At 56.7% G+C, this 13,641-nt stretch overlaps 2 protein-coding genes across 4 annotated transcripts; one reads left to right on the forward strand and one right to left on the reverse strand.

Annotated features, from left to right (window-relative positions):
- On the reverse strand, window positions 1–2,389 carry APOC3 (apolipoprotein C3). Of its 2 annotated transcripts, none has more exons than XM_081154255.1 (4): window positions 2,311–2,389; window positions 1,663–1,730; window positions 1,404–1,500; window positions 1–301 (listed from the first exon to the last, which is right to left on the reverse strand). In XM_081154255.1, exons 2-4 carry the CDS (start codon window positions 1,715–1,717, stop codon window positions 199–201), a joined length of 255 nt encoding a protein of 84 aa, XP_081010381.1. In that variant the 5' UTR covers window positions 1,718–1,730; window positions 2,311–2,389; the 3' UTR covers window positions 1–198. The 2 variants fall into 2 exon arrangements, with proteins under 2 accessions (XP_081010381.1, XP_081010382.1); XM_081154256.1 differs by having other exon boundaries at window positions 1–298; window positions 2,311–2,387.
- Window positions 2,390–4,506: 2,117 nt separating this feature from the next.
- Window positions 4,507–10,218, forward strand: APOA4 (apolipoprotein A4). 2 transcript variants are annotated; one of them, XM_081154251.1, is made up of 4 exons: window positions 4,507–4,693; window positions 7,734–7,844; window positions 8,155–8,281; window positions 9,064–10,218. In XM_081154251.1, exons 2-4 carry the CDS (start codon window positions 7,796–7,798, stop codon window positions 10,064–10,066), a joined length of 1,179 nt encoding a protein of 392 aa, XP_081010377.1. In that variant the 5' UTR covers window positions 4,507–4,693; window positions 7,734–7,795; the 3' UTR covers window positions 10,067–10,218. The 2 variants fall into 2 exon arrangements, with proteins under 2 accessions (XP_081010377.1, XP_081010378.1); XM_081154252.1 differs by having other exon boundaries at window positions 4,507–4,687.
- Window positions 10,219–13,641: the final 3,423 nt, after the last annotated feature.

The following is a 13,641-nucleotide window of genomic DNA, read 5'->3' on the forward strand; positions in this document are numbered from 1 at the left end:
TCACAGCAGCTTCTTGTCCAGCTTTATTGGGAGGATGGCATGCCTGGGGGTGGGCCAGGTCCGAGGGTGGGGTGGGAAGACACTGAGAATGCTGTCCCTTTCAAGCGAACTTCGGGGGCAGCCCTGCAGGCTGCGGGACCCAAGGAGCAGGCAGGATGGGTGGGCAGGCAGACTTGGGGTGCTGAGGCCTCAGGTGGCCTAAGGGGCCACAGTTGGTGTGGTCTCAGGGTCCGGATTCCAGAGCCTGGACAACTTGCTCCAAGACTCTTTCAGGGAGCTGAAGCCATCTGTCATCCAGCTGCTGAGGAGATGAGTCAGGGAGGGCAATAGAGGAGAGGGTGAGAGCTCATCTGCAGGCAGCAGCTGCCCTGGGGCCCACATATCCCCACTGCCTCTCCCCATCTCAACCTCACCCATCAACACCCCTGAGACCTCAGGCAGTCCCCTAGGGCTCCACCCAGGCAGAGGGGCTGCAGGAGGTGGTGATGGGCCCCTCACTCGAGTCCAGTGCTGGCTTCTCCAAGCTGCCCAGGTGTCTGGGCCCCACGTTCTGAGGCGAGCAGGGAGGAGGGACCGGGGGGAAGACGTGGCAGTGGGTCTGCCGTTCTATCTGAGGCAAATGCTGCCACTAGCATGACAGAGTCTGGTGGCTTGGAGAGGGAGAGGCAGGGGAAAACTGTCTCTCATTTGGAAAGTCATCATAGGATTTATTAGCTGTGATCTGGGGCAGGTCACAACCTGTTTGAGCCTTAATTTTCTCATTGCAAAATGAAGAGAAGAATCCCTGCTGCACAGGCATTCTGGGGACTGAGAATGTCTGCGATGCCTCCAGGGCAGGAGAGAGGAGGGGAGAGGGCGGGGGAGGGCAGGGGAGAGGAGGGGAGAGGACTGGGGCAGGGCAGGGGAGAGGAGGGGAGAGGACTGGGGCAGGGCAGGGGAGAGGAGGGGAGAGGACTGGGGGCAGAGCAAGGTGGTGAAGGGGAGAGAACTGGGGCAGGCAGGTGTTGCAGGAAGGACAGACTTCTGGTCAGGTTGGGCCCTGGTCTCGAAGCAAGATAGAGGCACACATACTCAGGCCTGAAATCAGGCCCGGTGGGGAGTCCCAGCCACACTACCAGCCAGGCTGTCAGAAAAGAAAAGGGAAGGGAGGACTCTAATGGCCTCCTCAGAGCCACACATGGTACCCGAGAGAGAAACAAGGGACAGCAAAGGGAGGAGAGGCAGGAGGAAATGGAGGATTCTGTCCTCTCTCCAGGGCACCCTCGCACAGTCCTGAGGGACCCTGCTGTGCAGACCAGGGCGTGGAGGCTCAGAGAGTGCAGGTCCTGGCAGGTGGGGAGCCCCAGCCCTTTGCCCGGGCTGTCGCCAGTCAGGGGCGGGTGGGCATGGGCGCGAGGGCGTACCTGGGCTGCAGGGCCACGTGGGACTCCACACTGGTCAGCGCGTCCTTTATGTAGGAATTCAGGACGTCCAGCAAGGAGCCCTCCTCCTCCACAGCTCCTGCGAGGACACGAGGCTGAGCGGGGCAAATCCGCCTCTGGGGAGTCCTCTGCTCCTGCTCTGCCACCCAGCAGCCCCGGGGCTACCCAGACACCTCCCGAGGGTCCTCTGGGCAGAAACCTGCCCCCACCTGTCCCCAGCCCCAGTCCCCACACTGCTTACGGGCAGAGGCGAGGAGCACCAGGAGGACAGCAACAAGGAGAGCCCGGGGCTGCATGGCACCTTCGCTCCTGCAGGGAAGTGTCTGGTGAGGCGCGTTCCAGGCCCCCAGGGCTGTGGCTGAGGCGAAACCTGAGCTGGCTCAGGCCAGGGGGAGCGGGGCCTGCTCTGCTAACCGCTAACGGGGCCTCCGGAGACACAGCCCAAAGGGAGGGAGGTGTGAGGTGGAGCAGAAAACCCACCAGATCAGGAATGAGGACACCTGGGTTCTGGTCCAGTCTCTGCCACTAACATGCTGTGTGACTTGGGCTGGATTCTGCACTCTCCAGACCTCAGTCTTCAGTCTGGGAGAGGACTGGGGTGTCTAAAGCTCTCAGTCCCAAACATGCAGATGAGGAAAGTGTGCAGTCCTGGAGCAGTTCCAGTCCCAGCTCTACCACTACACTCTACGTAGCTTCCAGCAAGTGACCTCCCCTCCATGGGCCTCAGTTTCCCCAGTGTGCAATTGGAGGTGGGCCACTTATCAAGCCCTAAGACTTCCTGGGCTTCAGCAAGCTCCTTTCCAGGCTCTGCCTGCTGGGCTGTCAGGGACCCTCCTCTGCCCTTCTCCATCCTGCTCTCCTGTCCACCCCTCGCCCCCAGAGACATTACCTGGAGTAGCTGCTTCTTGGGAGGAGATGAGTAGGCAGACAAGAGGGTTCTGACCGGTTTTATATTGTCCCCAGGGAAGTGGGCACTGAGGATCTGGTGAGCTGAGCAAAGGTCACCAGCTGATCAGTCTAGACCAAGGTCTGAGGCAGGGTGGCCAGATGCAGCCAGGCCTGCTGGGAGAGTTGGGAAATCTCTAGAAGGCTGTGGGCGCCCATGCAACTCTCCTGTTACCCGTGTAGCCCAGATGGGTTCAGGAACTGGGGGTATATGGAGCCTGGAAGACCCCAGTCCTCCCTAGCAGCCAGCTCCCCTGGGAGAGGCTGGTGAGACAGGAGGGGGGCTTACGGGTAACCCAGGGGACTCTGGGCCCACCTCTGCCCTTCACACTTGGTCCCTCCCTTCCCTCCCCTCAAGCCCTGAAAACAGCCAGGACTGGGGTGTGGGGTGGGGGTGAGAGGATAATGTCTTTAGACTGGGGAACAACTCAGGGCATTGGGATGGGGTGTCTGGAGGAAGCCACAGAGGCCTATGGGCTGAGGCTTGTGTGGGGAGGGTGACCCAGTTGAGTTCACACAGACCCCTCCCCAGCATCTCCAACTCTGGCTTCAATCCCAGTGCTGCTTACCCAGAAGCCTTCCAGAGCCAGCCCAGGGCAGGGGGGGTGGGAGAAGGGTCAGGGCCACTCTGAGTCCAAGGCCTTTGCCCCGCCCCTCCTCCCCGCCCCTCCTCCCCGCCCCTCACCTTGCCCTCTAGACCCACTGATAACATTCCCTGGGACAGGAGCTGGGTTCATGGCTGGGGCCCTCCCCAAACTGGCAGCTGGAATCAATTCCCAGTGCTAAGTACCTCTCCCCATGGCTCTTCAGCTTAGACATAGCAGTGCTGGCTGGCTGGGCAACTGGAAGAAAGCAAGGCTGGGCAGAGGCCAGTCTGGTGGGGAGAGGGCACTGAGAAGCTCTGCAGGGGTGGCTGGCTGTCCTGGGAGACCTCAGGCCCTGGTTGGGGGGAGTGTCCCCTGGGCCCACACCGGGGGCCATGGCCTGGATGGCAAGATCAGGGAACTTTGAGTTCTGGATGCTAAGGCTTCAGAGCCAAGAAATCCTAGGTTTAAATGATGCCTTTGGCATTTACTCATATGACCCAGGGACAGAGATCTAACATCTCAGAGCCTCAATTTTCTCTTCTGTAAAATGGGAACAGAATACTGATATGCCAGAGCTATAGTGAAAAGTACAGGAGATACGTACAAAGTGGCTGATCCATGAAGGGGGCTCAATAAATCTCTCTCCCTTCCTCCCAAACACCTTGCCCTTCCCTGACAGCACAGTTTAGAGGCAGCACAGTTTCTACATGCTCTCGATGTAGAAACTGGACTTTTGGCAAGCAGCCACCCTCTCAGGAAGAAGTAATAAGCCCCACAATAGGCCTGAGAAAATGGCCTGGCCCTACCCTCAGAATTCTTTATCCATGGCTGAGGCTTGAAATTCCTCTTTTAGAGACTCATTCCTTTGGCTTAGACATTGTTTTCTGTTAAAATTTAATTATTCAGATTCCCATGAAATAGACATCATTGACCCCATTTTATAGGTAAGAAACCTAAGGCTCAAAGATGTGGAGATGTACCCAGTGCACACAGCCCCTCAGTAGTAGAGCTGGGAAACAGCACCCAGGCCTTCAAAGAGCTCGCTGGTACCAAACAGGGTGGAGAGACGAGACCCTTGAGATTTATCAGCCACTCATACCTCAGAGCAAATCCATTGCAGGTCTCTTTCTAAGCACAGATTTTGGTGATGGAGTGGGGGGGGGGGGGGGGGAGAAAGGTGATTAGGAGGACACTGAAGGATTTGGGCATTGGGGAAGGCAGAGGGCAACTCTGACCACTTCCCTCTTCTGTTCTGGCCTATTCCTCACCCCAAGAGGTGAGGGCCACGGCAGGGCTGAGGCACAAAATCCTCACCCCTGGGTGTGCTAGAATGGGAGGGCTGAATCCCTGAGCCCTGTTCCTCCAACTCCCCTTCCGTGTGGGGGGGAGTCTGGAGGAGTCTGTTCCCTCTCCTGCGTGGCAATGGGCCCAAGAAGCCGCAGGCAGAGCAACCCAGCAGGGGGCACAGAGCTGCATGGAGAAGCCAGGTGTGCACCCATGCAGTTGGTCATGGCATGCTCTGAAACCTGGGATCTCTCTCTTTCAAAGGGCTTGGTACCTGTGAGTGCTGTGCCCCTCCTAGCAGCTCAGGCGCATTCTCTGCAGGTGAAGGGCTCTCTAGGCGGGGTGGGGCCTCTCAGAGGCCAGCCTCAGCTGCCTCTGTTCTTTTTCTTCTCCCTGCCTCCTACCTGGCTCCCCTGGAATGAGGAGACTGCTTTGGCCTACAGATCAGCTGTGCGTGTAAGCAGTGTGTTGGGGGCCGGGAGGAGGGTTGAGCTGACTCTCTGCTTCCACTCATGTCCGTGAGCTCTGTGATCCTTGCCCTGCCACTAGACTGGCCTGGGCAGCCTCGATTCTGTCCGCCAGCCGATGCCCTGGCTCACCGGGCCCCTCCACACTGGAAGTCCCTCCTAGTATCTCGCCCAGATCATTCCTATTACAACAGGAGATAACCCCCTCCAGTTCTGCCCTGAGACAAGGGCCAGTGTGGAGCATATGTGGGGACATACGTCTGTGTGACTTGCCTGGCTAGGCCTGTCCCTCACTGGGCCCATCTCTGACTGGGCCTGGGCCATCCCCTCCTGACTCCTATCTCTGGGCTCACCCCTAGTTTGGCTCCAGTGGGTGGACAGGAGGAGGGTGGCTATAGGTAATGCTAGACCATCAGCCTGGTCACCTCACCAACCTTTAGGTCTGTCTGTTGTACATCAAAGAGACTGAAACTCAGGAATGAGACTCATCCAGCATCACACAGGTCATTTGTACCCAGCAAGGCGGCTGTCCCCTGAGTCATAGGGCCAGACCCAAAGAGAACCAGAGGCCCAGCAGAGGCAGCCTGCCCCGTCCACCAGCACTGGCACCCTCTAACACTGGGCACGCAGCTCTCATTCTGTTTGCCCCCAGCACTAACCCATTCACAGAAGGATGAAACAGGCCCGCAGACTGGGAAATGCACACATCATTCATGGCGTGCCACCCACCGCACTCCAGGAGGCGGCACAGCCACCCCGTGTCTGTGGGCACACACACCAGTCTGCACCAGCCCTTTGCTTTGTGCCCACAGACAGCTCATCTACCTGCTACAGGAATCTGCACACGTCCCGGCAGCCACTCTCAGACATGCTCACAAGGTGCACACACTCAGTGTGCACTCGGGGCAAGGGAGACGGATGAACTCTGAACCTGTCACATGCTGGCGGCACCTGCTGCTGAGGTCAAACTGCAGCTGAGGTGTCCTTCATGACTCACTGCCCTCCTGTCTCTGGCCCCAGGAGGAGGCAGGGGGATGGGATGGGACCCTGAGCACCAACCTTTGCGCCCACCCAAGCTGGACTGTGCCTGTCTCGGGCGCAGGACCAGGGCCTATGGGTCAGTGTGGCAGGGAGTCAGCCTTTCAGGGGCAACATGTGGCTACTGCTTGATGGGCACTGACTATGTGCCAGGCACTGTTCCCAGCATCACACAGATCATCTCATGGGATCCTCACAGCCCAAGAGGCAGCTGAGGCTCAGAGAGGCTAAAAGACTTGCCCAAGGTCACATAGACAGTACTTGGGGAGCCTAAATGTATAACCGGGGAGTCTGACTCCAGAATCTGAATCCTTAGCAACTACTGCAAGACAGCACAGCTGCTCCCGGGAGGAGGCGCTCCCTGACACTGGAGGTGACCATATGGGGATCCTGGAGAGGGGGTGTAAGCAACAGAAGGCCTTTTAGCTGTCTTCATCCCATGAGACATGAAGCCACTTCTGGTATATGAAAAATGGAGATATGGAAAATCAGGGTTAGCACAACGTGGTCTGTTCTAATGGCAGTTAGCCTGGAGCCACCTACATGCCGGCGCTGAGCTCATGACGGGGAGCCAACAGTGCCATACAACAGATTTCGTTTCATGGTCCAGCAGAGGGTGGATGTCTTTTTGTGATTATGGCTCAGAGAAGCTAAAAGACTTGCCCAAGGTCACACAGACAGTATGCTTTTGTGTGTCACTTCATTTGGAGGAACATTAGAAGTCCAAGTAGAAGACCTCTTGGGCACCCCCAACCAGCCCGTGGTGAGAGGCCCCCTGAGAGCCTCAGGTTCTGATTCACCACAAGCTTCCCATTCCTGCTCAGGGAGTGTGGCAGGGGGAGGTGGACAGGAATCAGGTCTCAGGCTGCCCCACCTGGCACCCTGCATCGTAACCCCTGGCAACCTGCAGAGGGCTGCATCTATCTCTGCCACACTCTCTGGAGGGGTGAGCATTCTGTGGTCCAAATCAGGAAAAAAATACTTTTTTTGTTGTTTTTATATGTCTTTATTGACTTCAGAGAGAGGAAGGCAGAGAGGAAGAGAGAGAGAGAGAGAGAGAGAGAGATAGATAGATAGATAGATGATAGATAGATAGAAACATCAATGATGAGAGTCATTGATTGGCTGCCTCCTGCACGCCCCCCCCCTGGGGATCAAACTGGGATCTCCTGGATCATAGGTCAATGCTCAACTGCTGAGGCACGCCAGCCAGGCAGGAAAACAATGTTTTTAACAACAACAACTTTTTAGTGCTTACTCTGCCAGGCACTGTACTACTCACATCTCATTTAATGTACCCAACACCCCATTTTTCAAAAGTGAAACAGGCTCAGAGGTAGGCCTAGTTGAATCACTACACCAAGGTGACACCAGGCTTGGCAGTGGTTGGACATGAAGCAAACTTACAATTAATCCTTCAATACAGGGTTTTGCCCAAAGGCTCTCCAGGGCCTGTCTTCCTGGGTGCACTTGATTGGAACCCTGGATCTTAGCTCACTGCCTCAATCTGTGGCCCTGGGTGTCCCAGTCCAGTGTCTGGTGCTCTGAGATGGAGTCAGAATTGGGGAGCTTGGGGTGGGGGCGCTCTCTCTCTCCTGGGGTAGACAGAAGAGGTGTGAACTTTGTCCCCCCAAACCTGGCACGGACCCAGAGCTGCCAGTAGGGCCTCCGGGGCATCATTCCTGGGCTCAGGCATTCCCTGGGTCTCATTTCTCCTACAGCCAATGGCTCCCCTTTGTACTGGGTGTGGCACAAGCAAAGAACAGCTTCTGACTGTTGCCCAAGCCCCAGTCTACTGTCAGCTTCCACGTCGTCTTAGGGTCACAAAAGTCCAAGAGGCCTCCTGGGAATGTGTCACCTTCCAGCGTGGAGTCACACTGGGAGGGGACGTGGGGGGGGCAGCCTCGCGGTGGTTTAAATGGCTGGCTGGCCCCGAGCTCCAGTCAGTTCGGACAGCAGCACAGTGAGCCATCCGAGACCCTCTCTTCCAGCTCCGGTTCCAGAGAGTGTCCAGTGCAGTGAGAGGCTCCTCCAGCCCAGTGAGCGGCCCAGGATGTTCCTGAAGGCTGCGGTCGTGATCCTGGCCCTGGTGGCTGTCACTGGTGAGTAGAAGCTGCCTTTGGATGGGGCTTGCAGGCAAGACCCATTTGCTGTATGGAGCGGGGCAGGGTGAAGAGTCTGCGGCCCAGGTGCGAGGGCAGCTGTGAGTGCCTGTCGGCCCCTCGCTGGACATAAGGGCCGCCCAGTTGCCGCCTGGCTCACGGGAGAGCTGGCCTCTTCACAGCTGCAGCCCCACTGGCATTGGTGCTACGCCAATTTCATACGCCCAGCATCACCCAGTCTGCAGCGCAGGCTGCTGGGGAGGAACAAGGAGGAGGCTGGTCCTCAGGAACTGCTCTGTTTCCTGCCCAGGTACTCGGGCTGAGGTCAACGCTGACCAAGTGGCCACCGTGGTGTGGGACTACTTCAACCAGCTGAGCAGCAATGCCAAAGAAGCTGTGGAACATCTCCAGAAGTCTGAGCTCACTCAGCAGCTCAAGTAAGAGGGGCACAGCCTGCAGGGCAGGGCTATGCAAAGGCCACACACTGCATCGCTAAGGGCTGAGCTCAGAGGCAGACCTGCTGCCTGCTGCCCTCTGGCCTGATGTCGGCTCCTGGATGACCCTGAGGTCTCCGGAGCTGGAATCCACATGTGCAAACCGGAAGGTTGGACTGAGGAATCCCTAAGGTGTCTTCCTGCTTGAACTTTCAGACTGTGACAAATGGCCGCACCTTAGCCATGAGGCTCAGGACAGAAAGGGAGGGAGGGAAATGCCCTGGGAGCTGGGTTCTAATACATTCTGAAAGGACAGGTCCCTGTGGAGTCAGAGGAAAGGAGGTGGGCATTTCTGGGAAGCTCTGAGGGTGGGCACATGCAAGGACACCAGCATCCGTGTCACTAGAAGACACTGGAAGGATCCAGAACATAGTATTCTGAGAGAACGTGATCTGTGCCACAGCGCAACTCAGAGGGAGGGACCTCGGAGTCATCTCATACAACAGGGAGAGGAAAGCAATCTGCCCAAGGTCACACGCTGTGACTCAGACCCAGGGGGAGATTCAGAGACACATATTGAGCTCAGCCTGGTCTCTTACACCCCTTCTCTCAAACCATAATCCGCACAGGCCAAGGCGCAGAGGAAAGGCGGGTGAGCCGGCACCCTGCACACGCACCGGTCTGTGGCAGGGGCCGGGGCCTCTGAGGTGGGTGGGCTAGGTCAGGCAGCACGGTCCTGGAGGAATGCCAACTGCAACCTGACCCCTCGCTCGCTCTTCCCGCAGCTCCCTCTTCCAGGACAAAGTCAGCGAAGGGAGTGCCTACGCGGATGACCTGCAGAAGAAGCTGGTGCCCTTCGCCACCAGTGTGCACCAGCGCCTGATCGAGGACTCGGAGAAGGTGAAGGAGCAGATTCAGAAGGAGCTAGACGACCTGCGGGCCAAGCTGCAGCCCCACGCCGAACAGGTGAGCCAGAAGATTGGGGACAACGTCCGCGACCTGCAGCAGAGCCTCCAGCCCTACGCCGACCAGCTGCGCACCCAGGTCAACACCCGGGCGGAGCAGCTGCGGAGCCGGCTGAGCCCCCTGGCGCAGCGCATGCAGAGCGCGCTGCGCGAGAACGCGGACAACCTGCAGGGCTCGCTGGGGCCCTTCGCCGACGAGCTCAAGGCCACGATCAACCAGAACGTGGAGGAGCTCAAGGGGCACCTGACGCCCTTCGCCGACGGGCTCAAGGCCAAGATCGACCAGAACGTGGAGGAGCTGCGCCGCAGCCTCGCGCCCTACGCGCCGGGCGCCGAGGGCGAGCTCAGCCGCCAGCTGGAGAGCCTGGCCTTCCAGATGAAGAAGAACGCGGAGAAGCTGAAAAGCGAGCTCTCGGCCAACGCCGAGGAGCTGCGCCGCAAGCTGGTGCCCGCCGCCGAGGCCGTGCGCGGCCAGGTGGGCGGCGGCGCGGCCGGGCTGCGCGAGTCGCTGGCCCAGCTGGGCAGCCAGCTGGACCGCCAGGTGGAGGAGTTCCGCAGCAGCGCCGAGCCCTTCGGCGAGACCTTCAACAAAGTCCTGGTGAAGCAGGTGGCGGACCTCAAGCAGAAGCTGGGCCCCCACTCGGGGGACGCGGAAGGCCACCTGGTCTTTCTGGAGAAGGATCTGAGGGACAAGGTGAACTCCTTCTTCAGCGCCCTCAAGGAGCAAGAGAGCCAGGGCAGGTCCCCGGCCCTCCCGGAGCAGGCGGGGGACCAGGCGGGGGACCAGGCGGGGCAGCAGGCGCAGGCCCCCCTGGAGAGCTGAGCTGCCCCTGGTGCTCGCGCCCCACCACACACACCTGCCCTGCCCTGCCCCCTGTCTGCCCACCTGTCCCAAAGAAATTATGGTATGAGCTGGAGGACACGTGTCCTGTGGAAAGTGACACTACCTGTCGCTACTCAATAAAATTGCTAAGAAACTAACCCAGAGTGGTTGCAGTGTGACTTCTTGGTGTTGCTGGACCTGAGGTGAGGATGGGACCACTTGGCAAAGCTTAGCAGGGCCAGTAGGGGATGCTTTGGGGTTCACCAGGGCTGGGGAGATGAGGTGGTGGAAGGGCGAGGGCAGGGTGCCCTGAGACTGGCGTGGGGACCGCGCTAAGAGGAAAGTGGGAAAAGAGGTCGCGTCATGTAGGCGATCCACTTATTTCTCTTAGCCACACAGATTTATACAGTGCCCGCAATGCGCCAGTCTTTCCTCAAAGACCAGAACAGGCATTTGACAATGAGAAAAACACCTTTTGTGGGGTATGAGTCTGACACTGTGCTTCACTCGGAGGGGCCACTGAGGTGAGCAGGACATGGTACCTGACTTTGGAGAGCTCATGGAAACAGTGGGGGAGACTGTCCCTCCTTGCCTTAGTTCTTCTGTGTCTTTAACCTGACTTATTTGTGTGAATTTTGCTTTATAGCCCCACTCCCATTAAAAAACAGATATGCTTCAGAAAGTTCTTAACTCATAAACCCATGGTCTCCAAGGTTGAGACATGAATGGATGCTAGAAGGTGAGATGAAGCAGGTGCCTAGGGCCTGTGGGCCCTTCTGTGCTCTGCCCAGGTGCCTCAGCATGCCTGTCAGGGTGGGGGTTGCCAGCCGCTGGGATAGACGGGGGAAGAGGAGTTGGGCCCCAGGCCACCTCTCGAGTGGGCTTTCCCTCCACCCTCAGAGCCTCAGAGAAGAGCCAGTCCAAGCCTCTGTCCCAAATGACTTATATCCTGGCTGTTACCTCTGACCCCAGGTCTACAAGTCCAGCCTGACACCCTCTTCCTTCCAGGCATGCGGTACGGGTCTGTAGGAGCTTTCCTCAAAGACCAGATTTTGCCCTGGGGTCTCCTGTCTCCCTTCCTCCCTCCCTCCCAAGGTGCTCTCAGGATGGTGGCCCTGCCTGCATAGTCTAGCCCAGGCCTCTCCTGCTCTGGCCCTGGTGCCAGCCTGAGCATCTGCCTATTGGGAAGCATTCCATGTGGGGATCAGGCAAACCTGGCTTTGAATCCTGTCTTTTCCACTGAGCACTGGGTGATATGACCTCTCTTGGAAGGTGGAATGGTAATGCTCAGCTCACAGAGTTGCTCTGAGGTTTTGATGGACTAGTGCATGTTAAGCACGTAGCACAATATTGGGCAGAGTAAACGTGAATAACTGTGTCCATGTTGATGCTGCCCCGACTGTAGCACAATAGATGCCCAATAAATGTGTTTTTCTCTTCCTGCTAACTTACCCCCTGACACCAGACTACATGCTCCATAGCATGAGGCCACCAGAACTGGCCAAGGGCAGACCGCTGGGCCTTCCTAGCTCCAGCTGTTGTCACTCCCACACTTTGGGTCAGTAAGGCTGCTGCTGCCACCTGTAACCTGGCACACTAGGAAGGCAGGACTCGACCTCTGAAAACACCTTGACAACCCCCTAGGCACCTGGAGGTTTGCTGGCTGGAAAGCGCTAAACAGAACAGGCACTAAAAGGAAGTGGGACAGCTCTGGCTGGGTAGCTCAGTTGGTTGGAGTGCCAAAAGGTTGCAGGTTCGATTCCCAGTTAGGGCACATGCCTAGGTTGTGGGTGGGATCCCCAGTAGGGCACATACGGGAGGCAAGTGATTGATGTTTCTGTCTCTCTCTCTCTCTCTCTCTCTTCCCCTGCCTTTCTTTTAAAAATTAATAAAAACATATCCTCAGGTGAGGATTAAAAAAAATAAAGAAGGAAGTGACACAGGAGGGGAGCAGGTTTCTGAGCGGGTCTGGAAGCTCCAGAGATGTTCTCAGATCTCACCTGAGGGCCACTGGGTTGAGCGCTGCTTCCAGGATCCCTGGCACCTCAGTGTCTCCCAGAGCCTGTTCCTTCATCTGAGCCTTTGATAGTTTCCCCCACAGCTTCCCCCTTGCACTGGGCGAGGACTGCCTTCTCTTTGCTACACCAAGATTTCTTGCCTGGTCTCCAGTGTCCTGGGTTCTGACCTGGCAGATATCTGCCGGGAGTGGCATCACTTTTGGCTGCCCAGCCTCTGAACCTCCCTTGGTTTATCTAGGGAATTTCCACTTAGGGGTCTTGATGGGTGTCAGAGTCTGCCTCCCCTGAGAGACGCTGAAACTGCCAGTCTCTTGCCTTCAGCCCCTTCCTCCAGGATGTGGCCTGGGGCCCAGTGTCAGCCTACCAGACTGATGCCCAGGCTCGAGTAAGGAGCTGGTGTGAAGACACAAAGAGAGTGGGGGTTCTGCCTGGAAGGGCATGGCAGTAGACAGCAGCAGCCAGTCTGCAAAGGCTCGAGGCTCATTCCAGGGCCTGGGCTGTGGGCTTTGGAGAGTGAGATTGGGGGACGCCCGTCTGGATTCCTGCGCTTAGTCATTTCCCCAGACTGTGGAGGACATCTTTCTCAGGCAGACAGTTTTCGGCTTTTGCCTGAGGGGGGAAGCAATTGCCCCACCCTGCTGGAAAGCCTCTCCCCCTGCCAAGAGGACTTTCTACAGCCTAAGGCTTGTTAAGAGACTGATAACAACCAGCTGCCCCACCCTGTGGAGTTTCTACAGCTTGAGGCTTATTAAGAAAATCAGATTAATCAGCCTGCAGGCAGAGGCAGACCTCAGAGTGCGTTGAGTCTTTGCCTGATCTGCTTCTGGACCTGGGCCTTGGAAAAGCAAACTTTGGTGTGCATCTTGGTCCTGTCCAAATGCACTCAGTTCCAGCAGAGGAGACCTCAGGCCTAGGGTTCTTGATAGCTCCAAACAGGGTACTCAGGGCCAGTTACAAACTGTATCTCACATTGGCCTGTACCAGAGACCCTCCAAAAAGACTGAGAGTCCTAGCAGATCTACTTAACACTTAAAAACAAACCCAAAAAAGTACCCAAAATGGGGAGACCAAAAAACAAGCCCCAAATGAAAGAACAAGAGAAGTCTCCAGAAAAAGAGCTAAATGAAACAGAGATACGCAATCTATCAGATATAGAGTTCAGAATACTGATTGTAAGGATGCTCAACAGCATGAAAAATATGGAAACTATGAAGGAAATTAAGAATGACATAGCAGAAATAAGGAATAAACAGCAGATTAGGGGAAACAGAGGATTGAATCAGCAAATTGGAAGACAGGGTAGAAAAAAATCACTCAATCAGAGACCCCCCCCAAAAAAAAAAAACAATTAAAAAAAGGAGAACAGTCTAAGGGAACTGTGGGACAACATGAAAAGTAACAATATTCACATCATAGGAGTGCCAGAGGAGGTCGAAAGTAAGCAAAGTTTAGAGAACCTATTTGATGAAATAATGGCAGAAAACTTCCCTAACCTGGTCAAGGAAAAAGTCACACAACTTCAGGTGGCACAGAGAGTCCCAAGCAAGAAGAATCCAG

Source organism: Miniopterus schreibersii (genome assembly GCF_964146895.1).
Source record: "Miniopterus schreibersii genome assembly, chromosome: 12".
Taxonomy (NCBI): Eukaryota; Metazoa; Chordata; class Mammalia; order Chiroptera; family Miniopteridae; genus Miniopterus; species Miniopterus schreibersii.